The following is a 27245-nucleotide window of genomic DNA, read 5'->3' as shown; positions in this document are numbered from 1 at the left end:
ACAAGAAACCAAAACATAAAACAGAAGCAATATTGTAACAAATTCATTAAAGACTTAAAAAAAACACACAGAGAAAGACACTACCAAAAAAGAAAATTGCAGGCTAATATCTTTGATAAATATAGATGCAAAAATTCTCAACAGAATATTAGAAAACCGAATCCGACAACACATAACAAGATCATACACCATGACCAAATTTGATTCACCCCAGGGTCACAAAGTTGTTTCAACATATGCAAATCAATCAACGTGATACACCCCATCAACAAAGGAAAAACAAAAAACAAACTATCATCTCGATAGATGCCGAAAAAGCATTTGAAAAACTTCAACATCCATTCATGATAAAAACGCTTACCGAAGTGGGTATAGAGGGAACATACTTCAACATAATTAAAGCTATTTATGACAAACCCACAGCCAATATAATACTCAATGTTCATAAGCTGAAAGCCTTCCCACTAAAATCTGGAACAAGACAAGGATGCCCACTCTCACCTCTTCTCTTCAACATAGTATTGGAAGTCCTAGCCACAACAATCAGACAAGAAAAAGAAATAAAAGCTAACTAAGTTGGAAGGGAAGAGGTAAAACTGTCATTATATGCAGATGACATGATAACATATATAAAGGAAACCCTAAAAATTCCCCACAAAATCTACTAGAACTGATAAACAAATTCAGCAAAGTAGCAGGATACAAGATTAACATATATAAATTGTTTGCATTTTTTTTCTTTTTCTTTTTAAATTTATTTTGGCTGCATTGGGTCTTCATTGCTGTGCACGGGCTTTCTCTAGTTGTGGCCAGTGGGGGCTACTCTTCATTGCGGTGTGCAGGCTTCTCATTGCGATGGCTTCTCTTGTTGTGGAGCACGGGCTTTAGGCATGTGGGCTTCAGTAGTTGTGGCACATGGGCTCAGTAGTTGTGGCTCACAGGTTCTAGAGTGCAGGCTAAGCAGTTGTGGCGCACCGGTTTAGTTGTTCCACAGCATGTGGGATCTTCCTGGACCAGGGCTCAAACCCGTGTCCCCTGTATTGGCAGATGGATTCTCAACCACTGAGCCACGAGGGAAGCCCCTGGTTGCATTTCTTTACACTAACAATGAAATATCAGAAAGGGAATGTAAACAAGCAATCCCTTTTAAAATGGCATCAAAAAAATAAAATACTTAGGAATAAACCTCACCAAGTAGGTGAAAGACTTATATGCTGATAATCTCAAAACATTAGCAAAGGAAATTGAAGATGATTCAAAGAAATGGAAAGACATACCACGCTCTTGGATGGAAAGAATTAATAGTGTTAAAATGGCCGTACTACCCAAAGCAATCTACAGGTTTAATGTGATCCCTGTCAAATTACCCATGACATTTTCCCCAGAACTAGAACAAATAATCCTAAAATGTATATGGGACCATAAAAAGTCAGAATTGTCAACACAATCCTGAGGAGAAACAACAAAGCCGGAGGCATAACCCTCCCTGACTTCAGAAAATACTACAATGTTACAGTAATCAAAACCACGTGTTGGGGCTTCCCTGGTGGCGCAGTGGTTGAGAATCTGCCTGCTAATGCAGGGGACACGGGTTCGAGCCCTGGTCTGGGAGGATCCCACATGCCGCGGAGCAACTAGGCCCGTGTGCCACAACTACTGAGCCTGCGCGTCTGGAGCCTGTGCTCCGCAACAAGAGGCCACAATAGTGAGAGGCCCGCACACCGCGATGAAGAGTGGCCCCTGCTTGCCACAACTAGAGAAAGCCCTCGCACAGAAACTTAGACCCAACACAGCCAAAAATAAATAAATAAATTAATTAATTAATTAAAAAAAAAAAAGAGTGGGATTGAGATTTCCACTCTTAAAAGATTAAAACCACGTGTTATTGGCACAGAAAGAGATATATGGATCAATGGAATAGAGAGCCCAGAAATAAACCCACACACCTATCGTCAATTAACCTTCGACAAAGGAGGCAAGAATATACAACGGGGAAAAGACAGTCTCTTAAGCAAGTGGTGTTTTTAAAGTTGGACAGCCGTATGCAAATCAGTGAAGTCAGAACATATCCTCACACCATACACAAAAATAAACTCAAAACGGCTTATATGCTTAAATATAAGATATGACACCTTAAAACTCCTAGAAGAGAACATAAGCAAAACATTCTCTGACATAAATCATACCAAAGTTTTCCTAGGTAGATCTCCCAAGGCAGTACAAATAAAGTAAGTCACCTACATACGAACCTTCAAGTTGCAAACTTTCAAAGATGCCAACGTCCATTCGCATGTCCAATCATGTACGTTAGTTCATGTGTCTGGCATACATTGTCACGTGCGTGCATCTCCTATAAGTGGTTGTGCTTTTGTGTACTTTACAGTACTGTATACAGTAGTACAGTACCTTTATTTCAAGCCCAAGATGTCTGGAAGCAAGCGTAAAAGCAGCAGTGATGTAGCTGGTACTGCTAAGAAGCGCCAAGCGATAATGATGGAAACAAAAGTGAAAATAATTGGGAGAGTGGAGCGAGGCAAAAAGATGTTAGACATCGCTCATTCTTATAACATGAATCATTCAATCATTGGCACGAATCTAAAGAACAAGGACAAGATCATGGAACATGTGAAGTCTGCTGTGCCGACGATGTTGACAAAATATCGCAGCAGCATGGAAAAGTGATGAAGGAGATGGAGAAACTTCTCACTGTGCGGATGCAGGATCAACATCAGCGCTGAGTCCTGCTCAGCTTAATGCTGATTCAAGAGAAAGCTAAAAGCCTTTATGAAGACTTGAAGAAGAAACACGGCAAAGAATCAGAGGGCACATCTTTTAATGCCAGCCATGGCTGGTTTCATCGGTTCAAGGCTAGAGCCAACCTTCATAATGTAAAAGTAAGTGGAGAGGCAGCAAGTGCAGATACGGTAGCTGTCCAGGAACTTCCTGAAACACTTTGAGAAATTACTGATGATGGTGTGTATTTACCCAAGCAGGTTTTTAATGTGGATGAGACACAACTGTACTGCAAGAGGATGCCGGACCAAAGTTACATCAGTAAGGAGGAAAAGTTGATGCTGGGCTATAAAGCAACAAAGGATAGGCTAACTGTTGTTTGGTGGCAATGCTTCCAGTGATATGAAGCTGAAGCCTCTCTTAGTTTATCATTCAGAGAACCCAAGAACCCTTAAAAACATAGCCAAAGGCTCTCTTCCTGTTGTGTGGAAGAGTAACCCCAAAGCCTGGATTACACAGGCCATTTTGCAGGACTGGTTTTTCCACCACTTTATCCCAGAGGTAGAGAAATATTGCTTGGAGAAGAACGGCCCAGCAAAACATTCTTTTGCTGCTCGACAGTGCTCTGGGCCACCCCCCATTCATGGATGACTTTCATCCCAACGTCAAAGTAGTGCATCTGCTATGTTGCTCATCCAACCTATGGACCAGGGAGTTATAGCGACTTTCAAGAAATATTAGTTATGTCACACTTTTTGTCAGACAGTAAAGGTAAGTGACAAATCAGGAACAACCTAGGGACAATTTTGGAACGACTATAACATCTACAAGGCCATAAAAAACATTGACTTTGCTTGGTGTGAGGGTATGGCGGTCACCATGAATGGGGTTTGGAAGAACCTTGCCCACAGTTTGTTCATGATTTTTGTGGATTTGAGAAGGCAGATGAGAAGTCCGAAGAGGTCTTCAGCAACGTAGTGACCCTCAGCGAGAAGCTGGAGCTAGATCTGCAAGAGGACGATTTCATTGAACTCCTTGCTGTGCAACACGAGGAGCTTACTAATGAAGACTTGATGGAATTGGAGGCCCAGAGAAAGAATGAAGAGGGACAGGAGGAAGAAGTAACTGAAGAACTGAAGAGATTCACGACACAGAAAATGGCAAGGAGATTTTCCTTATTTGAGGAGGCACTGTTAGCTTTTGAGGCACAGGACCCGAACACAGAATGGTACCCAAAGGTTGCAGCAGCCATTCAGAATGCAATCCAGTGCTACCTTGTCATCTATGATGAGAAAAAAAGAGCTGCTACCCAGACATCACTGGACCATTTTTTCAAGAGGGTAGATAGAATTAAATCCGGCAAGGAACCAGAACCTGTGCCATCAACATCAGGCATGAGTGAAATTGCAGCTTGCCCTCTGTCTCCTACTGCTGATAATCCTTCACCTCTACCATCTCCCACCTCCTCTCCCTCCTCCAATCAGTAACTCTTCTTGCCTGTTCCCTCGATGCCAGCCCGAGTATCCCAGCTGTTGTACTGTACTACTGTACTTTTCAAGTTACTGTACTGTAGGATTAAAAATGTTTTCCTTACTTTTGTGTTCATTTTTTATGTATTGTTTGTGTGAAAAGTATTATAAACCTATTAAGGTACAGTACCATATAGCCGACTGTGTAAGTTGGGTACCTAGGCTAACTTTGTTGGACTTACAAACAAATTGGACTTACAAATGCACTCTTGGAACAGAACTTGTTCATATGTAGGGCACTTACTGTAAAAGCAAAAAAGAAACAGGAACTCATCAAACTTATAAGCTTTTGCACAGCAAAGGAAACCATAATCAAAATGAAAATACAACCTATGGACTGGGAGAAAATGTTAGCAAATGATGAGACTGACAAGGGTTTAAATTCCAAAATATACAAACAGCTCATACAACTCAATAACAAAATAACAAATAACTCAATGGAAAAATGGGTAGAAGACCTAAATAAACATTTCTCCAAAGAAGACATACAGATGGCCAATAGGCACATGAAAAGATGCTCATCATCACTAATTATTAGAGAAATGCAAATCCGATTTACAATGTGGTACCACTTCACACTGATCAGAAGGGCCATCGTTAAAAAAAATCTACAATTAACAAATGCTGGAGGGGGTGTGGAGAAAAGGGAGCCCTTCTACACTGTTGGTGGCAATGTGAGTTGGTGGAAAACAGTATGGAGGTTCCTCAAAAAAACTATAAAGAGAGTTGCCATATGATCTAGCAACCCCACTGTGGACGTATAGCCAGACAAAACTATAATTCAAAAAGATATATGCAACACTATGTTCATAGCAGCACTATTTATAATAGCCAAGACATGGAAACAACCTAAATGTTCACTGAAAAATGAATGTATAAAGAAGGTGTGGTATACGTATACAATAGATATTACTCAGACATAAAAAAGAATGAAATAATGCCATTTGCAGCAACATGGATGGACCTAGAGATGATCATACTAAGTGAAGTAAGTCAGAAAGAGAAAGACAAATACCATATGATACCACTTATATGTGGAATCGAAAATAGGACACAAATGAACATGTCAGCAAAACAGAAACAAACACACAGATATAGAAAACAGAGTTGTGGTTGCCAAGGAGAGGGTGAAGGAAAGATTGGGAGTTTTGGAATAGCGAAGCAAACTATTCCACACAGGATGGACAACCCACAAAGACCTACTGTATAGCAGAGGGAACTATATTCAATACCCTGTGATAAACCATAATGGAAAAGAATATATACATATGTGTATATATATATGTATATATATATATAACTGAATCACTTTGCTGCACAGCAGAAATTAATACAACATTGTATAAATGCTGGAGAGGGTGTGGAGAAAAGGGAACCCTCCTGCACTGTTGGTGGGAATGTAAACTGATACAGCCACTATGGAGAACAGTATGGAGGTTTCTTAAAAAACTAAAAATAGAACTACCATATGACCCAGCAATCCCACTACTGGGCATATATGCTAACACACATATATGGAATCTAGAAAAATGGTACTGGCGAACCTAGTGACAGGGCAGGAATAAAGACACAGATGTAGAGAACAGACTTAAGGACACAGAGGGGTAAGGGGAGACAGGGACGTAGTGAGAGAGTAGCACTGACATATATACACTACCAAATGTAAAATAGCTAGTGGTAAGCTGCCGCATAGCACAGGGAGATCAGCTCGGTGCTTTGTGTCCCCCTAGAGGGGTGGGATAGGGAGGGTGGGAGGGAGGCTCAAGCGGGGGGGATACGGGGAATATATGTATACATGTAGCTGATTCACTTTGTTGTAAAGCAGAAACTAACACAATGTTATAAAGCAATTATACTTCAATAAACATGTATTAAAAAAACCCACAACATTGTAAATCAACTACACTTGAAAATATTTTTTAAATGCAAAAAAGATTTTTAATGTAAGTTTTATTGTGTGTGTGTACCACAGGTTCAATATATAAATTATGTCAAATTGATTACAAATTGATTATTGTTTTTCAAAGTAAAGAATTTTTGATATTTTACATCAGCTTCAAAATATAAATGCAGAAAAACTATATTATTTTTTTCTTCAAGTTCAGAAATAGCCATTTTGCTCGTTCGGTATACTATAAGCCACTAACTTTATTAAAAACGGATTCGTGACCTCTTCCTTACAAAGAAATATTTCTCCACTCACACAAGTTTAATAGAATGTTCCACCATGAACTGACTTCCCACCTTAGAGACACAAGATTTGCATCCTGAAATCTCTTTCTTGCAAAAATGTCCAATTAGCATCCTAGCATTACAGAACAGAAATGCTTTTTTACAGATCTCAAATTCCAGGCAACTTTACTCAAGACATCATGTATTTTTAAATTATCAACACTCACCTGAAGTCTTTAAAAATCAACAAAAACATAATTTTGTGTTCTCTTTCATTTATTCTGGTTCTAAGTGGTCATTTCTAAACGAAAGTATTTAAGTATGTTAACTCCACCTTATAACATCATACTTCAAATGACTACCATCTCTCCAAAGATGAAATATGAGGAACTCATAATTAGGCTCTCCAAAGGTTTACTCTCTGAATCTGTATTACCCTTTTGCTGAACTCCACAATGTTCATTATTCTCTGAGAATATTCTTTTTCTTGTATGGCCATCTCACATGCTGTTTCATTTCATGTAGCTGTTTCCTACAATTTTATGCCTAGTTTATTTCTGAGAAAATGCATTATTTCAGATTGATAATTATAGACACAAAGCCTTCTCTATAATTCCCTGATTGTTTCAAGAACTCCTTTTATTTTTAACACCTAGATTCTGAAGCTCTCCACAAAGCATTACTAAAATTGCATTTATATAAGTATCTACATATTAATCACATAATAATGCATTTACAATTGTATTATGATTTATTGCTAATTTTGGAGCATAAACGTAGCTGTCTTACTTACCACCCTCTTGGAAATCACTTTAATATTTGCACTTAGGACTTGAAAGAGAATGGATAAATAAAAACCTGAAGAATATGCAAATACAATTTATATATTTCTCATAAATTTAGGTGATTATCTAATCTTTATCCAGAAAAAAGAAGAGCCCAGATACTCTGCAGGCATGATACTTGAGAATGCAGGGTCTTTCACCAGGAAAACATGCAGTAATCCATGTGGCAGAGTTTACCTGTGACCAGCTGGGGTTAGTGACCTATGCATTCCTTACATGCAACTTATCAGGAGTGGAGAAAGGGAATTTGTCAGTTGTGGCAATAAGTATAATGAAGTTTTATAGCAGGTCATACTCATATATTTAACACAGGTACAATCAAAATTATACTCAATTCTGGTAAATCTAAGTTTGTATCTCTTACCTTGTCTTTAACTATGAAATGTCAGAACTGACTTACAAAAAAAATAGTGTTTTGTTTCTTTTTTTTTTTAAATTATGGTCATGGTGAGTACGACATAGCTCAGAACAGCTAATGTGACTTAGTGATTCTCTCATCAGGAAACACAGTTTCTACTTCCTTCTTTATTCTCCACATCCTGTAGTAAGTAAAGTTTCAATGAAAGATAAATCTACATGGTGAAAAGAAAAGAAAACTTACATGTGTTGATAAGGTCATTTTGACAGGTTGTACCACGTATGTCAGTGTTTCTGGGGAGGGACACAAGCCAGAGCTCCCTACTCTGACATTTTCACTGATGTCATTCCCCCTGATCCTCAATTTGAAAGTGGATAAAAATGTTTTCTATGTTTTCTTCTTTAAGAAATTAAATAAAGAATGCTGTCTAGACATGATCCTCTAATGATTTTCAGTCAGTGGTCATCAACAGAGGAAAAGCACAGAATCTCATACCCACAGAAGGATGACATTCAGTCAGGTAAGAAAATTCTCCCTGAAATCCGAGCTTCATCTTTAACATGCAGTCAAAGGCTTTCATGGGTTCTGCATCACTCTGCAGTCAGCCCTACCATATGGGATTGGCTCTGAGAATCTCACATCAGATGACGGACAAACATGTCATAGTACACTGATCTGGTACCAGATTCTGCCTCTCTTAATGATCTCCTGCAGGGACATTGGAATATTCTAGGAGGTTTCCTGGAGCCATCTACCCTATACAGGTACACTTCCAAGTAGAAACAGAAGCTTTGATTCTCACTGGGACCCCTGCTCTGTCCAACCAACCTCTCTAGAAATATGATGTTCTAATCTCTCCTGATTAGAACATTTCACGGTCTCTCCCTGTGCTAATTTAGTAAAGGTAAAAGAGAAACAAGAAAGAGGCAAACTATGCAGGGAGCAATATATAGGATTCCTTTACTTAATGTATTTATCTGATATACCCAAATATTGATAAATATAGATTCATTTCATAATGGTCAAGAAAAGAGGAGGAGGAACCTCCATTCCAACAGTACATATAAAAGAGAATCAATATTGCATAAGCTCCAGCTTAAGCTTAGCTACGAGGTACTAACCCTTCTCATAAAGAAGCAATAGTTCTCCATCATTTGAAGCACACTGAGAACTCAGACAGCTGGACACTGAGGGTGTAGGCTCCTCACTACAATTCTGTACCTGCATCACAGAGCAATGAAATATTCCCAAAGAATTATTAAGGATGAGGTGGGGAACCAAAATAAAAAAGATGAATCCATAGTCTGCCCTACCATCTGTTCTGCTGGATATTACCACCATCTTGGCCCCATATGACCTTCCCACTTTTCTCTGGGCCTCCCTACTTTGCACCTCCATCCTCTCATTATATCTTACCTACACTTGGAAACAACTCTAGTTTTTCCACTTACCTTTATCAACAAGTAATCCAAATAGCAACTGTGTATATAACTCCTTAGAAATCTCAGGTCTGACTCAGTAATCCATGACCTTTGAAGTCCAAAGTTTTCCTAATTCCCTTTATTATTTTTTTTCTAATTTCCATGTACTTACACGCTCAGGACCTCCACTGTTCTCAAGTTCATCTTCCCTGCAAAATCTATGTCAACCTAGACATAGACTTAAGTACCACCCTCTAATTATCTCATAGGGAATCTAGTTTTTAAAAAAGCCTCAGCAAGCCTTATGGACTTTATTAAAGACTCTTTAAGATAACCCATGGGAGATAGCAGTACACCCATAGATATCTATTTAATACTCCCTCAGAGTAATTTTTTTTTTAATAAAGTCTCTTCTGGCCAGTGAAGACTCTCAGCTCTTCTTCTTCAACATATGCAGGGTCTCACCCTTCTGATTACTCTCTGCTCTATCCCAGGTCCACTCTCTTTCCTGATATTACATTCTTTCCCAATTTTTTATGTTGTAAAATCAAATAACATAAAATATAACATGTTAATTATTATAAGTGCACCGTTCAGTGATATTAAATACATTCATATTATTGGGCAACCAACATCACCATTTATCTAATTCTTTTCTATCTTTTAAAACTGTAACTCTATATCCTTTAAACATAACGTTCCTTTTTGTTCCATAACCACCTGAAAAGCATCATTACCCTCCCAATTTCTATGGTTTTGACTACACTAAGTACCCCATATAATTAAAATAAGTAGTTGTATTGTTATGACTCACTAAACGTCACAAAAATGGCATTTTTGGTAGCTAAATTTCCTCAAGATTCATCTATGTTGTAGCATATTCCTAGATCTTTTCCTTCTTAAGACTGAATAATATTGTATTATACAGGTATACCACACTTTGCTTATCCAGGAACTAGTGGATGAACACTTAGGTTGCTTTCATATTTTAGCTACTGTGATTATTACTGCTCTAAACACTGGAGTACAAATATTTCTTTAGGACCCTGATTTCAATTCCTTTGCGTATACCTCATAGTAAAATTCCTGGATCATGTAGTAATTCTATTTTTCAATATCTGAAAAACTGCCATACTCTTCTGCAGAGCAGGTGTATCATTCTACATTCCCACTGACATAGCACAATGGTTCCAACTCCCTCACATCCTCACCAATACTTGTTTTCTGCTTGTGTATGTGTGCGTGTGCTTGTGTGTGTATGCATGCACACAAATATATAAACATGCATTTAGTGATATGGAGCATCTATTCAAGTGCTTAGTTATTTGTACATCTTTTTGAAGAACCATCTATTCAAGTCTTTTATCCATTTTTGAATCAGGGTGTTTGCTTTTTGTTGAGTTCTAGGAGTTCTCTGTATATTCCCAATAGAAATCTCTTGTCAGATAGATGGCTTTCAAATATTTTCTCCCATCTTGTGGGTTGCCATTTTATTCTGTTTACATTTCTTTGATACACATTTTTTTAAAAATTATGTACTGCAAATTGCTTATTTTTTTGTTAGCTGTGCCTTTGTTGTTCACTCGTTTCATACTGAGGAAAACACTGCCAAATCCAATGTCATGAAGCTCTTGTCCTGTGTCTTCTTCTAGGACTTTTTATTTTGTTAGGTCTTATATTTAGTTTCTTGATACATTTTCATTAATTTTTGCAGATGAAGTTAGGTAAGGGTCCTTCTTTTGCATGTTGGCAACAAGATTTCTCAGCACCATTTGTTGAAAATACTATCCTTTCTACTTTGAAAAGTCTTGGCAACTTGTCAAAAATCATTTGGCCATATATCAGGGTTTATTTCTGGGTGTTCTATCCTATCTTATTGGTCTTGAATAAGGGAGAAAATAGTATAACCTATCCAGGTTGATGAAGAACATAAAGAAAAACCAGGACTGAGAATTAGAAGGGCAATATAAAAGAGCAGGGAGTAAAAGAGTGTGAGAGAAGATCCTGTATTTGCGAGTTCATGGAAATATGATCATGCTAAAACCACTAAACGCCTGACTTTGAACAAAATAGTAAATGTTTTAGCAAGAAACATAACACTTACCCATCTCCGGGAAATATAGGAATGGGCATAAAGATAAACTACACACAAATATATTAAAAAGGGAAGGGTTTTCATGGTGTGAGAATATTGTGGGATTTGAAATACAATGTACTTCTGTTCTACCATTGTCTCTAAAATTTATCAAAGTGTATATACAAACAATTCCAATTCTGGTAATGTGCTTGACAGGTTTATATATGAACTTCAACAGACCAGTAAATGTACATTCATAGTAGGACTGTTCCCTAAACCAAAAAACAAAAAACAAAAACTGGAAAGACTAGAGTTCACTTTGTCAACACACATACAGATGCAATGATGGTTAACGGTCCAAAAACAGAAGGTGAGCATGGGTGCAAGAGGTTAATCCCCAGGCGGGGGTGGGGTGCAGAGTTTGAGGGTAACACAGGTAGAAAAGGCTTTTGTCCTATCCTTGATTTTTGAGGTATGGAAATTCACAGGTCACTACCTTCACTTGAAAATGAATGAATGCACTATTCAATTTTTCAAAACAGGCGAAGTAAACATGAGTGATAATAAATTTCAAACTGTCACAAATCAAATAAGATACTAAGAAAAATTAAATAATATGATTTAAGAATGAAGTGGAGAGACTGTCCAAGATGGTAGCATAGAAAGACCCAGAGCTTGATGCCTCTCATGGGCACATCAAAGTCACAACTGTTTACAGAACAGCAATTGATGAAAAAGGCCGGGACCTACGATAAAAGATCTTTCACAGCTAAAGACATAAGGAAGGCACCATGACAAGACAGGAAGGAAGGGCAAAATCTCAATATAGTCAAGACCCATACCACTAGGTGGGTGGCCCACAAATGGGAGAATAATTACAATTTCAGAGGTGCTCCCAGGTAGCAAGGAGTATGAACCCAACATCAGGCTCCCAAACCCAGGGATCCTGTGCTGGGAAGAAGAGTCCCTAGAAAGTTGGGCTTTGAAGACCAGTAGTGCTTATGTTCCAGAGAGCCAGAGGGTTGTGGGAAATAGACATTCCACTCTTAAAAGATGCTCACAAAATCCCACATGATCCGAAAATCAGAACAGAAGCAGTCACTTGAAAGGATCCTGGGTCACACCTACCTCCTGATCTTGGAGAGTCTCCCAGAGAGGCAAGAGGCAACTACAGCACAGCCTCAGGGACACAGACACTGGCAGCAGCCATTCGGGGAGCTCCTTCTACCTCGTGGACACTGGTACCAGCAAGCATAATTTCAGAATCCTCCCTGTAGCTTATCAGCCTCAGGACCGAGCCCCACGCATTTCCACCAGACTACAGACACAAGCACTAGGGGGCTGCAGGCCAAGCAACTAACTGAGCAGGGGCATAGCCCCATCCACCAGCAAACAGGTGCCTTCAGACCCTCTCAATGCACAGCTGCCCCTGGACATGGGCCCAGCCCCCAAAAGCCCCAGGACCAGCCTCCACACCTCAGTGGACAGGCACCAGCCCCAGAGTCCCTGGCCCCTCTGACAAGTGAGCCTGCTCTGGCCTTGGAGTCAGCCTCACCATCGGCAGGTGATAACTGCACAGGGACTGGATGGAGCTTGGACCTGCCCAACAGCAAACCTGCTCTAGCAGTGGGATCAGCCTCATACACCAACAGGCACACACCAGTTCCAGGAATACCACAGCCCAGCAGCCTGTGTGACCAGAACACTCACTTGCAGGCCAGGAGCAGCCATGGACTCAGCTGGGTCCTGCCCTGCCCATCAGAATGCCAACACAAGATTAGGGATACCCCAGACCCTGCAGAGAGCTGTGTCAGGAACAGTGATCCACCACCAGCTCTGTGGCTCCTGGGCCCTGCAGCCAGGACTCAGGACCTGTCTCTTCCTCCCAGTAGCCAGCATAGCCCCAGAACCAGTGACTGGGCACTAGCCCTGATATCACCTGGACTGCAGTTCTACCCATAAGTGAACCAGCACCAGATTTGGTGTCCCCCAGAGTTGTGCAGCCAGCTGCCTTATGATTTAGTCTCACCAAGCAGCACAGACGGCCTCCATACAAGGCAGAGCCTGGCAAACAAGCAGTCTGGGGGCAGCCAAGCCTACCAGACCACCCACAGTAGTCAGCCCGCCACAGCAGAAGAGCCCAAGCAGCCCACATACGGGGTACACTTAGAACATATAATTCTAGTGACCAGGGGAGAGGGGGCTGCTGGGACCCACAGGACATCTCCTACAAAAGGCCACTCCCCCAAGGTCAGGAAATGTAACGAACCTACTACATACATAGCAATAAAAACAGCAAGTTAAGAAAAATGAGGTGACACAGAAACACGATGCAAATGAAGGAACAGGTAAGAACCCAGAAGAAGATCTAAGTGAAGTGGAGATAGCCAATCTACTCAAGAAAGAGTTCAAGGTAATGACTGTAAAGATGATCAAAGAACTCAGGAGAAGAATGGACGACCAGAGCAAGAAGTTAGAAGTTTTTTAAAAAAGAGTTAGACTAAAGAACAACCAAACAGAGATGAGGAATACAATAACTGAAATGAAAAATACACTAAAAGGAAACTACTGTAGACTAAATGATACAGAGGAATGAATCAGAAAACTAAAGGACAGAGTACTGGCCATCACTGAACATGAACAGTAAAACAATAGAATAAAATGAAATGAGGAAAGTTGAACAGACCTGTGAAACAACATCAAGTGTACTAACATTTGCATTATACTGGTCCCAGAAGGAAAAAGGAAAGAGAAAGGGGTGTAGAACATACCTGAAGACATAAAAGCGGAAAACTTCCCTAACCTGGGAAAGAAAACAGACATACAAGTCCAGTAAACACAGTAAGGCCAAAACAGGATCAACCCAAAGAGGACCACACCAAGACTCACTGTAATTAAAATGGCAAAAAAATAAAGATAAAAAGACACTATTAAAAGGAGCAAAGGAAAAGCCACAAGTTACAAACATGGGAACTTGCATAAAGTTATCAGCTGACTTTTCAGGATAAACTCTGCATGCCAGAAGGGAGTGGCATGGTATATTCAAAGTCATGAAAGGGAAAATCCTATAACCAAAAATACTCTACCCAGCAAGGCTCTCCTTCAGATTTGATGGAGAGATCTAAAGTTTTACAGAGAAGCAAAACTAAAAGAGTTCAGCATCGCCAAACCAGCTTTATGAGAAATCTTAAAGGGGCTCTTCTAAGTGAAAAAGAAAAGGCCACAACTGAAACATAAAAATGATGAAAGGAAACTTACTAAAGGAAAAACCTCATTGGTAAAGGAAAATATTCAGTAAAGGTAGTAAATCAACCATGTACACAGCTAGTAGGAAGGATGAAAGAAAACAGTAATAAAATCATCTATATTCACGATAAGAAGTTAAGGGACACACAAAACAAGTAGGCGCAATTAAATATTATTGGAAACTACTGTAGGGTGTGTGGGTGGAGGTTAGGAGGCTGAGAGGCTGAGTCGACCTGCTGAGTCCAGCCCCAGGACACCACACAGCCCCGCCCCCCCTTCCCTGCCATCAGACAAGGGGTGCCACAACTCCAGCTGAGACTCTGCACTTCCCCCTCCCTGATTCTCCAGAAGAGCAGGTGGCCCCCCTCTGAGGGCAGGGGCAAGACCATGGACCAAGTCCCCCTGCACTAAGGCGCTGCTGGAAGCCCTTCCTGAACAGCAGTGCTGGCTGGAGAGCATCCGTGCACCGCCAAAGTTGGTCTCGTCCTGCAGCTGAGGGACGCAGGCTTTAAGTCAGCTGCCTTGGCTTTAAATCAATCAGCCCCCCTTTAAGTCAGGTGACCCGACTTTAAGTCACTGTGTGCCCCTCAAGCCTGCCACTTCAAAAGTTGGGAACTTCACTTTGATCCCAGCACCTCACACAGCTGAATGCACACTGTAGTCACCCCCAAGCCTGGCTTAGAGGCAGGATATAAGGTAAGGGGATAGGCTGCACACGTGGTGAGGAGGGTGCACTTCATGTACCAGAAGGGTCCAGGGACTCTGGGTACAGCAAGCAGTGCACGATACAGCAGCTCCCTGGCAAAGCTGGTGATGCACAGGGCGAGCAGGCACACCCAGGCACGCAGAGGTTCCAGGCCGGGAGCTGGGGCACAGCCAGACGGGAGGGTGTGAAAGCCGAGGATCTGAGCCTTCTTGAGAAAGGCAGACACAGAGGATGGATGAGAAACAAAGACCAGATAAAACATGGATTTGAAAAACACACCCTGCTCTTGAAATTGGGGTGGGGGGCACCCCAGATTTGAGTCTTCTTACTCCCCAGTACCTAGTGCTTTGGCATTTGCCCAATTACTTATAAAATGTGACTGATAACATCTAACCCATAGAATATTGCATTTCTAGCGATTTTGCGTGTTTATGTTTCTATAGTGGAATAATTTTTTCTACAAGAAAAATGTATATTATCTGAAATAAATTAAAACCCCTTTTTAAAAAGTACTATATCAGACTTCCCTGGTGGCACAGTGGTTAAGAATCTGCCTGCCAATGCAGGGGACATGGGTTCAAGCCCTGGTCCGGGAAGATCCCACATGCAGCAGAGCAGCTAAGCCCATGCGCCACAACTACTGAGCCTGTGTGCCACAACTACTGAAGCCCGCGTGCCTAGAGCCGGTGCTCCACAACAAGTGCAACAAGAGAAGCCACCGCAATGAGAAGCCCGCGCACTGCAACAAAGAGTAGCCCCCGCTCGCTGCAACTAGAGAAAGCCTGCGCGCAGCAACCAAGACCCAAACTCAGCCAAAAATAAATTAATTAATTAATTTTTTAAAAAAAGTACTATATCCTTCTGTACAGCTTCTCTGGGAAGAACAGAGAGATGGCGTAGGAGAGTGAGAAAGACCAATACTTAGTGCACATCTCTGATGCAGGTGCTCTGCTGGCTCAGATAGTTTTATCCCCACTTTTACAGAGGAAATAAGCTCAGAGAGGTTTAGTAATTTTCCCAAAGCCAACCAGCTATTGAGTGGCAGAACCAGGATCTGAACCAAGTTTGTTACCTTCAAAGCCTAAGCCCTCATCACAACAAAACTCAATTAATATTTACATTTATCGAATTACATTGCAACCTGATGATTTCTTGGCACAATCCTGAATAAGAGTGAGAAAGAACGAAATAGCATTTTTCATACAGTCAACTAAAATTTTTGGAGCAGCTGCTAGATGCCTGGCCCTGTTTGGCGTTCAGCAGTGATCAAGACAGGAAGAGTCCTGCTTTCATGAAGCATGTAGTGAGGAGGAGAGATGGGTGCAACTTGGGTGAGGGATTTCACCTTGCTGGGCCTCTGTTTTCTCATCTGGAAAATAGGATGGGGTGTTTCTCATTTTCTGGGATTGTCCAGTCCTCACATTCTCTGATTCCATAAGAAACATTTGTTTTCCTGTTTCTTTAAAATTCATTCAGGCCATGAGCTGTGATGAATGTTGTTAGCTGCTCCCCAAATCACTCTATTTCCATCCATTTCCTGTGATCAGGTCTTTCCCCCAACATGACTCACAGTCAATCAAGTCACAGAACCTAAGGGGCACCCAGCAGAAGAATTCCAAACCTGGCTTCTCAGGAGCTCTGCGGTCTACCTGGCCAGGTAAACTTCACTCACCTGGCACAAGGTGGCCATCCCTGGTTTCACATCAACATGATCTCAGGCACAAACCTCCTTGTTTTTCCATTTTGTCTTTAAGTTACTTGTTCAAACAACTGCACAAATATGACAAAGATATACAATCAGGCATCCTCTGCCCCCAGTGCCTACTAATAAATGATTTTCTGCCACTTTAATGATAAAGATAGAACATTTCAGCATTCCGCTGCCCTTATTATTTTTCATTTTTGTTGATATTTGTATTGAATACATCTTTCAATATTTTAACAATGGAACATTTATTTAGGTTGTTCCAGACCCAGCCTTTATTGGTAAGGATTTTGTTGTTATATTTCTATTATGTTTCCTTTAAAAATCATTATCCTGTTTAAATGGATTAAGTCAATTCTATAGGCATTATCTTATGATATTGATGAAATTAATACATAGAGGGCAGTAGTACAAGTTGATTGGACTTGAGAACCTCTATTAGCACAGTTAAATATAAATATTATATATATATATATATATATATATATACCAAAGTACATGCCGAGTGAGATTCTCCGACTCTTTTTCACTGTCTGCCCCTCAAGCCTGTGGGAAATGGAATATTTCTTGCCATATCAGTAAACAAAGGAAGTCACAGTCATCAGCACTTGCAGCCCTCCAATGTGAGCCGGCGGGCCCTGAGGCACTCAGGATATGCAAATACAGAATGCAGGCCCCGGAGAGCTGAGGTGCATATCAAAGGAAGGACTTCAGTGAGCCCAGACTCTTGCATCTTCCCATACAAAGAAAAGCACTCTCCATTCCTCACCTTGGGAGAGCTGGTTTTCCTTAGTTAACAATCACCTTTTGATGTTCCCCATTACCTGCGCCAGTCCCCTGCCCTGTCCCCTCCCCCCGGTACTTTAGCTCAGGGAGGAAGGAGCGCAGAGGGACTCGGCTGAATAAGGGGCCTGCGAGCCTGGGGGTGAGTTTTCAGCCGCTTTCCCCGCAGTCAGGAGGAGGGGCGCTGACGCTGCAGCCGGACCCTGCGCCTCCCTTGCCCCGTTTCCCCTCAGGACGCTCAGGCCGACCCCCTCCCCACGCCCACCAGGCCCCGCGAGCCAGGCCGAGGGCAGGGGCGAGAGGAGGGACCGAAGTTCCCGGGGACCAGACGCTGGGGGCCGCTCTTTCTGCACAGCAGCGGCGGGTGGCAGCGAACCCCTGCCCCTCAGAGCCTGGTCTTGCGCTGCAGCCCGGGCACCGGACCAGGCGGAGGGTCGGCGCCCACTTACCCGGCCCGCCGTCCCCACGACTGTCGCGGCTTCGGCCGCTGGGGCCCCTCCAGAGCCGGCAGCCTCAGTGAGGCCGCCCTCCCCTCGGGCTCCGGGGCAGTTCAGTGACGGCGGAGGGAAGAGACCCCGAGCCCGGAGTTGCAGCTCTGCGGAAACGCGGTCTCCGTTCTGGGCGCAGGGGGCGGGACCGCTCTGTCCCGAGGCCTTCCGGGAGGGAGGGGGGCGCCGGGGGAGGAGCCGCCAGGAGCGCAGGGCCCCGTCGGGGGTCCTGGAGGGGCGGCCCGGCCTGGGGGCCACGCCCACTGTGGCCGCAGCCCAGGCCTTTTTCCTGGAATCCTACACAAAAAAGTTAGAAAGATACACAGTCTACGGTAAATATTCACAAATGATTGTTGCTGCTGTGCTTACTATTCTATTAAACGTGTAAAATCCATAAAACACTTTATGTTCAAAGTTAAATATGAATTTTTACCTTTCCTTATTATCTCTCTACTATTCACAATTGTGGTTAACGAATCAGAGACTGTGGCATCACTAGTTAAAAATGAGCTTGTTAAAAAAATGGAATTCAGGCCCACCAGAACTACTGAATCAGAATCTGCACTTTTACAATCTCCCCAGTGTACTTGTGTACCCATGAATAGTTGAAAGGTACATTTCTACCTCGACATGTCTTTTCTGTCTGAGAAATACATTTTATCCAGTTTGATATAAATAAAACACTCAAAAATGCATATGCCTTTATTGAAACCATCATTTTATCATTTCTTTTCCAGACAAGTATAGTCTCTATGCTGGTTTTGTGGATCACATGCCATACTCTTTTCTTGTAGTTAGAAATAAGGTAGAGAAAGTTACTTTGTGAAAAAAAAAAAAATATATATATATATATATATGTGTGTGTGTGTGTGGATAATTCAAGACACTCTTCTAAATTAAAACCAGTTCTCTTAACTTGCTGTTTTCTTCTTGGGTCACATTATGAACTCTTCCCGTGGCCACATGGCATGTGTACTTTTAATTTCAGGGACAGGTGGCATTCCAGGATGTGGCCATAGATTTCTCTCAAGAGGAGTGGGAATGCCTGAGCCAAGATCAATGGGAATTGTACAGGGATGTGATGTTAGAGAACTATAGGAACCTGCTCTCCTTGGGTGAGGATACCTTCCTTCCAGAATTCCTTATCCACCCCCAGGGTTTAGAGAATGTTACAATTCCTTCATTTGTAGAATGTCTCCTGGAATCTTCTACTTCCTACAATAGAGTTTCAGATTACAACTTTTCAGGAAAAATTGGGAGTTTGTGGGTATATTTTATTTTATTCTTTTAAAATTGCAGCCTCCCTTTTAATATACTTTGTAACTGCTTGGGATGTGTCTATATGAACTGTGTACTATATGCTTCTCTTATAGTCCTTACAATATTTTATTGTCTTATTTTCTGTAACAATTTTCCATGGATTCTTTGGGCTTAAGGTATATTAAAAGGGCGACTGCAATTCTGGGACTTCCCTGATGACCCACTGATTAAGAATTTGCCTGCCAATGCAGGGGACACGGGTTTGATCCCTGGTCCGGGAAGATCCCACGTGCCACGGAGCAACTAAGCCAGTGAGCCACAACTACTGAGCCTCCGTGCCACAACTACTGAAGCCAGTGCACCTTGAGCCCGTGTGCCATCTACGTTTTGGAGAATAAAACCACCTCTGAGTCATTAAAATTTAGACCAGCTAGTCAAAATGCTTTATCACCTGTTGTTCTAAAATACAGATCAACGGAACAAGTTACACTAGGGATAACAGTGTAATCGTATTCTAGAGTTCATATCGACAATACGGTTTATGACCTTCATGCTGGCTCAGGACATTTCAATGGTATAACTGCTATTAATGGTCTGTTTGTTCAACGATTAAAGTCCCACGTGATCTGAGTTCAGACTGGAGTCATCCTGGTTGGTGTCTATTACAGATTTCTCCCAGTATGAAAGGACAAGAGAAATACGGCTTACTTTACAAAATGTCTTCAAACTAAATGATGATATAATCTACATTCAATTAATTGATACATACCCTACTGTAGAACAGGGTTTGTTACGGTGGCAGAGCCCAGTAATTATGTAAAACTGAAACCTTTATCCGCAGTGGTTCAAGTCCTCTTCCTAAGAATATGTTTATAATCAACATTCTTTCACAAATTACCCAATTTAATTCACCATAGCATTCCTCATATTAACTAAATGGAAAATCCTAGGCTATATACAAATCCAGAAAGGGCCGAAAATCATCAGCCCCTATGGATTATTACAACCCATTGCTGAGGCATTCACATTATTTATTAAAGGACCACTATGACCATCAACATCATCAATTTATATATTATTGCCCCAATGCCCTTAACCCTGGCTCTCACAACATGAATTCCTCTTCCCATATCTTTTCCACTAATTAATATAAATGTAGGCATACTATTTATATTAGCCATATCAAGCCTAGCCATTTATTTCATCCTCTGATCTGGATGAGCTTCAGATTCAAAATACTCACTCATTGGAGCTCTAGGGACAGTAGCACAGACAATCTCATATGAAGTAATGTAGCAGTTATTCTATTCTCAGTCCTACTGATAAATGGATCATTTACACTTTCAACAGTAATTATTACACAAGAACACCTATGACTAATTTTCTCCTGACCCCTACTCAGAATTTGATTATCTCCACAGTAGCAGAAATCCAATGAAGCCCCACTTGATTTAACAGAAGTAGAATCAAAACCTATATTTGGCTTCAATGTAGAAAATGTAGCAGGCTCATTCACCCCGTCCTTCCTAGAGAATATGTCAATTTCCTTATAATAAACATTTCCACAACAATCTATTTTTAGGAGCATTCGACAATCCCTACGTGCCAGAATTATATACAGCCCAAGTCATCATTAAAACACATCTAACAATCTCCTTTCTATGAATAAAGGCATCCTACCCACAATTTTGATATGATCAACACGTACATCTCTTATAAAAATTTTTTTTACTACTAACATTAGCCCTGTGTATATGAGAGTTTTCACTACCTGTCATCATACCAGGCAACCCACCACAACCTTAAGAAATATGTCTGACAAAAGAGTGACTTTGATAGAGTAAATGATAGAGGTTTAAATGCTCTTATTCCTGGAATTGAACTTATTCCTAAGAATTTTACATTCTCCATGTTACCACATTACACCACATGCTATATAGTAAGGTTCTCTAAGTAAGCTTCAGGCCCATACCCCCAAAATATTGTTGTATATCCTTCCTGTACTAATAAACTCTCATTGTTTTTACTATCATTCTACTGACCATTATCTCAGGAAATATAATTGTAGTAACAAGCTCACACTGGTTAATGGTATCCCCATTCTAATAAAAAACATGAACACATAAGCTACAGAAGAATCCAACAAATGTCTTCTGAAACAGTCCACCACATCAATACTACTTATAATGGTTATTATCATTAATCTAATATACTCTGGTCAAAGAACACAATGAATTACAAAAATCTTTAATCCAGCAGCATCCACCCTCATGACAATCACCCTTGTCACGAAAGTAGGACTTTCCGCATTTCACTTCTGAGTGCCTGAAGTAACACAAGGCATTCCATGAACAGCAGGCCTGATGCTATTAACATGACAAAACTGCACCCCTATCAGTTTTATACCACATGTCACCATCCATCAACTTAAACATACTATTAATCATAGTGGTACTATAAATCATAGTTGGAGGCTGAGGCAGACTTAGCCATACTCACCTGGAAAAAATTACACCCTCCTCATCAATTGCCCATATAGGATTAATAACAGCTATTATAACGTGTATTCCAAATATAACAGTCCTAAACATACTAATTTATATCATAACACTATCTTCTTCCTTTTTATACCCAGATCATGTACTACAAGAGTATCATTATCACACACATGAGATAAAACACCTCCCATCACAATCCCTATCCTCACCATTATAGTATCATTAGGAGGTCGCGCCCCCCCCCACTATCAGGGTTTTTACCCAAATGAATAATTATCCAAGAGATAACAAAAATGACAACATCCTTCTACCAACACTAATAGCCATCATAGCAGTCCTCGGCATATATTTCTACTTGCAGCTAACATACTCCACATCACTAACTCTGTTCCCTTCATTAAACAACACAAAAATAAAACAATTTGAACATACAAAACAAATAACCTTCTTATCATTACCAATCATAATAGCCGCACGATTACTACCCATAATACCCATTCTATCAGTGCTGGACTAGGAATTTAGGTTAGTTTAGACCAAGAGCTTTCAAAACCCTAAACAAGTACAATTTACTTAATTCCTAAAAAAAAAAAAATAAGGATTGCCAGACTTTATCCTACATCAATTGAATGCAAAGCAAACATTGTAATTAAGCCAAATCCTTACGAGATTGATGAGTTTTAACCCCAGGAAATTTCAATTAACATTCAAATCCTCTAGTCAACTGGCTTCAATCTACTTCTCCTGCCTTTGAGAAAGAAAAAACAAAAGGCAGGAAAATCACCGGCAGAATTGAAGCTGCTTCTCTGAAGTTACAATTCAATTTGTTGATTCACCACAGGGTTTGCTAGAAAGGGGGCTCAATCTCTGTCTTTAGATTTACAGTCTAATGCTAGCTCAGTCATTGTACCTCTGTTCATACACTGCTGATTATTTTCAACAAATCACAAAGATATCAGCATTTTATATTTACTATTTGGTGCTTGAGCTGGAGTAGCAGGCAGCACTTTAAGTATACTAATCCCGGCTGAGCTATGCTAACCTGGAGCGCTATTTGGAGATGCCCAAATCTGTAAGGTAGTCATAACAGTCCCTGCACTTGTACTAATTTTCTTTATAGTTGTACCCGTTATGATTGCAGGCTTTGAAAACTGACTTGGGCCACTAATAACTCGGACACCTGAAGTAGCATTTCCCCAAATAAATCATATAAACTTTTGACTACTTCCCCCATCATTCTTACTCCTACTCATATCACCAATAGTAGAATCTGGTTCTGGTACAAGTGGAACCGTATATTCAGCTCTAGCCTGCAATCTGGCCTATGCAGGAGCCTCTGTCAACCTAACCGTTTTCTCCTGACATTTAGCAGGTGTCTCTTCAATTCTTGGTGCTATTACTTTTATGACTATAGTCTTTAATACAAAACCAGCAGACATATCCCAATACCGAACACCATTATTTGTTTAATCTTCCCCAACTATAGCCATGTTACTGTGATTACCATTCTCAGTCCGAGCAGCCAGAATTGCCATACTGTTAAGAGATAGAAATCTAAACACTACATTCTTTGACCCTGCAGGAGGAGACCGAATCCTATACCAACACCTATTTTGATTCTTTGGTCACCCTGAAGTCTGTATTCATGGCCTACCAGGGTTTGTTATAACCTCACGTATCATTACATACTATTTAGGACAAAAAGTGCCTTTCAGCTATTTGGGAATAGTATGAGTCATGTCCACTGGCTTTTTAGGAGTTCTCTTGTGGGCCCATCATAGGTTTACCATAGGGATAGCTGTTGATTCAGGAGCATACTTTGCATCAGCTACCGTAATTACTTCTATCCCTACAGGAGTAAAAGTATCTAGCTGATGAGCAACTCTTTTTTTAAGGTTTTTTTTTTTTTTTTTTTGGCTCCGTTGGGTCTTCGTTGCTGCTCGCGGGCTTTCTCTAGTTGCGGTGAGCAGGGGCTACTCTCCGTTGCAGTGCGCGGCCTTTTCATTGCAGTGGATTCTCTTGTTGCGGAGCATGGGCTCTAGGCGCGCGGGCTTCAGTAGTTGTGGCTCGCGGGCTCTAGAGCGCAGGCTCAGTAGTTGTGACGCACAGGCTTTGTTGCTCCGCGGCAGGTGGGATCTTCCCAGATGAGGGCTTGAACCTGTGTCCCCTGCATTGGCAGGCGAATTCTTAACCACTGTATCACCAGGGAAGTCCCTGATTAGCAACTCTTCACGGAGGTAATATTATATGACCTCCCACTCTATTATGAGTTTTAGGCTTTATTTTTCTTTCTACAGTAGGTGGTTTGACAGGAATCATCTTAGCCAACTCATCCCCGGACATTGTCCTCCAGGATACATACTATGTAGTAGCACACTTCCATGACCTAATGTCCATGGGAGCTGTCTTCACTATTATAGGAGGCGTCCTACACTGGTTCCCACTCTTCTCAGGTTGTACACTTAACTCAGCATGAGCAAACATTCACTTCACAAGTATATTTGTAGTAGTAAATATGACTTCCTGCAGCGCTTTCGTGGCCTCTCAGGGATGTCACTGCGTTAGTCTGAGTACCCTGAGGCACACACAACATGAAATGTTTTGTCTTTAGGCTCATTGATCTCAGTAGCAGCAGTAATGCTAATAATCTTCATACTTTGAAAAGCATTTGCGTCCAAACGAGAAGTCTCAGCAGTGGAAACTGCTACTCCTAATGGTTACACGGATGCCCTCCACCATATCCTATGTTTGAAGATCCTACCTATGTGAATGTAAAATAAGGAAGGACTCAAGCCCTTTTCAACCAGTTTCAAGGCAACACCATAACAATTATGTCGTTATGTAATAACATTCTCAATAAATGAGATAAAAGTAAAAAGTGATGTAACTTTGTCAAAGTTAAATCATACGCTAAAATCCTGTATATCATTAAGGCATATCAATTTCACCTAGGCTCTCAAGATGCAACATCACCGATTATGGAAGAACTTTTACATTTTCATCATCACACGTTAATAGTTATTTTTAAAATAAGTTCTCTAGTCCTCTATATTATTTCACTAATACTGACAACTAAACTAACTCATATACGTGCAATAGATGCACAGGTAGAGAAAATCTGAACAATTTACCAGCCATTATTGTAATCTTAATTGCCCTATCATCATTGCAAATCCTTTACATGATACATGAAATCAATAACTCTTCCCAAACCATAAAAACTATGGGTCATTCATGATACTGAAGCTACAAATACACAGATTATGAAGATTTAAATGTTGACTCCTCTGTAATCCCCACAACAGAGCTAAAACCAGGAGAATAATGACTAATAGTCAACAACTGAGTAGCATAGAGATAGTCATTGAATATTAGTTTCATCTGAAAATGTTTTACCCTCCTGAGCTGTTCCTTCTTAGGCCTTAAAAGAGCTGCTATCCCAGGACGCCTAAATTAAAGAATCCTAATATCAACAGGACCAGGCCTATGTTGTGGACAAGAGAGCTCGTTTTCCTGAGTTCAAAGACAGGACAGAGGGATATGGCTGAGATATGGGGTGAATCTGGAGCCCATGGGGGATGCACTCTCCAAGCTCCAGGATAGGAATGGGGCCTCTGGGGTCCCAGGCCACCCACTACGCCCTCCCGAGCAGGATCTGGGCAACATTCCCTGTCAGTGATGAGGCAGCTCTAGCACTTGTCACGCCCCGATGTTGTGTCCTGTGTGGGCCCCATGCTCTTGGGACCACACCCCACACTCTGCAGGTCCATGCTACAGGGTCCTTCATGCCTCAGGAGTAGAGACCACACAGCAAGCAGCTCCTTTCCCAACCAGCAGGAAGAGGGGAGGAGAGCAGGGGCACCAGGGAATCTCGCTCAGACAACAACACCCCAGGGGTGCCAGCGGGGACAGTGATGATGCAGATGAGGCACAGACCAAGAGATGGGACCAGAGGACCCAAAAGGCAGCTGGTCAGGTCCTGGCTCACCTGCACCCCGGACACCTTTGTCCCGCATACACCCCCTTCCTCATACACCCTCTCCTTAAATGCAGATTCTTCAGATGCAAACAGGCAGAGCTTCAGACTGAAAGTCAGCTCTTCCAAAATGACCCGTCAGCAAACACTGCAGGATTCCACTCCAGTGGGTGCCCTGGAGTCGACAACTCAGGGACCGAAGTGGACATCAGTGCCAGGGGCAGTGGGAGGGGATGGGGAGTGAGACTTTCATGGTTGTGGAATTTTGGTTTTGCAAGATGAAAAGTTCTAGGGATGGTGGTGATGGCTCCACGAGAAGGTGAATATATCTGGTGCCTCAGAAACGTGCACTTGAAATGGTGATGATGGTAAAGGGTATGTGACATGCGTTTTATTTCACTTAAAATAAATTCTTAAAATAGTGTCTTCTTAATTGAAATTCCATTTCGACTCCCCTTCATCACAAATGTCGGAGGCCCAGACACAGTCTCCCACCTTAGGGGCCATCATGGTACCCTCACATGGCATGTGGGAGACCATTCTTAGGGGGGGCTAGTCTGTGCTCACCTGACCTCTGTCCAGGGGGACCCAGGCAGTGGTGACCCCCATAGATTAGACATATGATATGCTAGGATATTAATATGATACCACCAAGTATTGTCACTCACCAGAACACAGAGCAGCAACCCATTCAAACATGCCTGACCTCATATGATTGTGACAAGATTAAGAGAAGAGAAGGAACCACAGGTTAATCACGGCAACACCCTTAATGCAGAGGTTGGAAATCTCAAAGGGGACAGGACACACTGCAGGCAAAGAGCGCATATGTGGTCTCCCCGTACATGTGATCCTGACCCATGCAGGTGTGGTGAGACCCACACAGTCCCCGCACCCTATACCTGGGGTCACACATCCACACTCACCAGGGTGACCCACCTCCCCAGACCCTGCACCTAAAGTCACACGTTCTCTCTCACCAGGTGACCCCTCCTCCCCAGACCCCTCCACCTGGGTCACATGTCCACAGTCCCAGGGTGACCTCACCTCCCGAGACCCCGCACCTGGGGTCACACGTCCCCTTGGTCAGGACACCATGGCTCTGCTGGTTGCTCCCCTAATGTGGAAACAAGCTGGGTTCCTGGGACCTCCTGGGATGGGAAAAAGTGTCAGGTGGGTCTCCTCTCCCCACACTTGTCCCAGAGAAGTCCTCCTCTTCTCACTTTGGTTCTGTGTGATTTTAACTGTTTTTAAAGCTTTCATGCTAGAGTTGAACACATGACCTTGGTGCTGGCAGGCTCAGTCCTTTCTCATCTCACTTACATGTTGAGAAAACTCACAGGACAGCAGGGCTGAAAGCCGAGGGGCAGCTCTGGACTCTGCTGAGTAGGGACGGTAGACTGGAAGGAGAGCTCAGCAGCAGCCTCAGCTGTCACCCATCGGCCTTT

General features: G+C 41.8%; 1 protein-coding gene across 5 annotated transcripts in view; it reads right to left on the bottom strand.

Annotated features, from left to right (window-relative positions):
- Positions 1-27245, bottom strand: part of LOC309651345 (uncharacterized protein) — a 217899-nt gene that overhangs the window by 94592 nt on the left and 96062 nt on the right. Inside the window, exon 5 of one of the 5 annotated variants that reach the window (XM_082444010.1) lies at positions 18025-18360. The exons of the other annotated variants lie outside the window; for them this stretch is intronic. Within the exon in view, the coding sequence (XP_082300136.1) occupies positions 18025-18360 (336 nt within the window). The remainder of the gene's footprint in view (positions 1-18024; positions 18361-27245) is intronic. 5 annotated transcript variants of the gene reach the window in all.

This window comes from Balaenoptera physalus, assembly GCF_965194825.1.
Source record: "Balaenoptera physalus genome assembly, chromosome: 21".
In the NCBI taxonomy this organism is placed as follows: Eukaryota; Metazoa; Chordata; class Mammalia; order Artiodactyla; family Balaenopteridae; genus Balaenoptera; species Balaenoptera physalus.
This window is presented reverse-complemented; position numbering and strand designations above follow the sequence as displayed.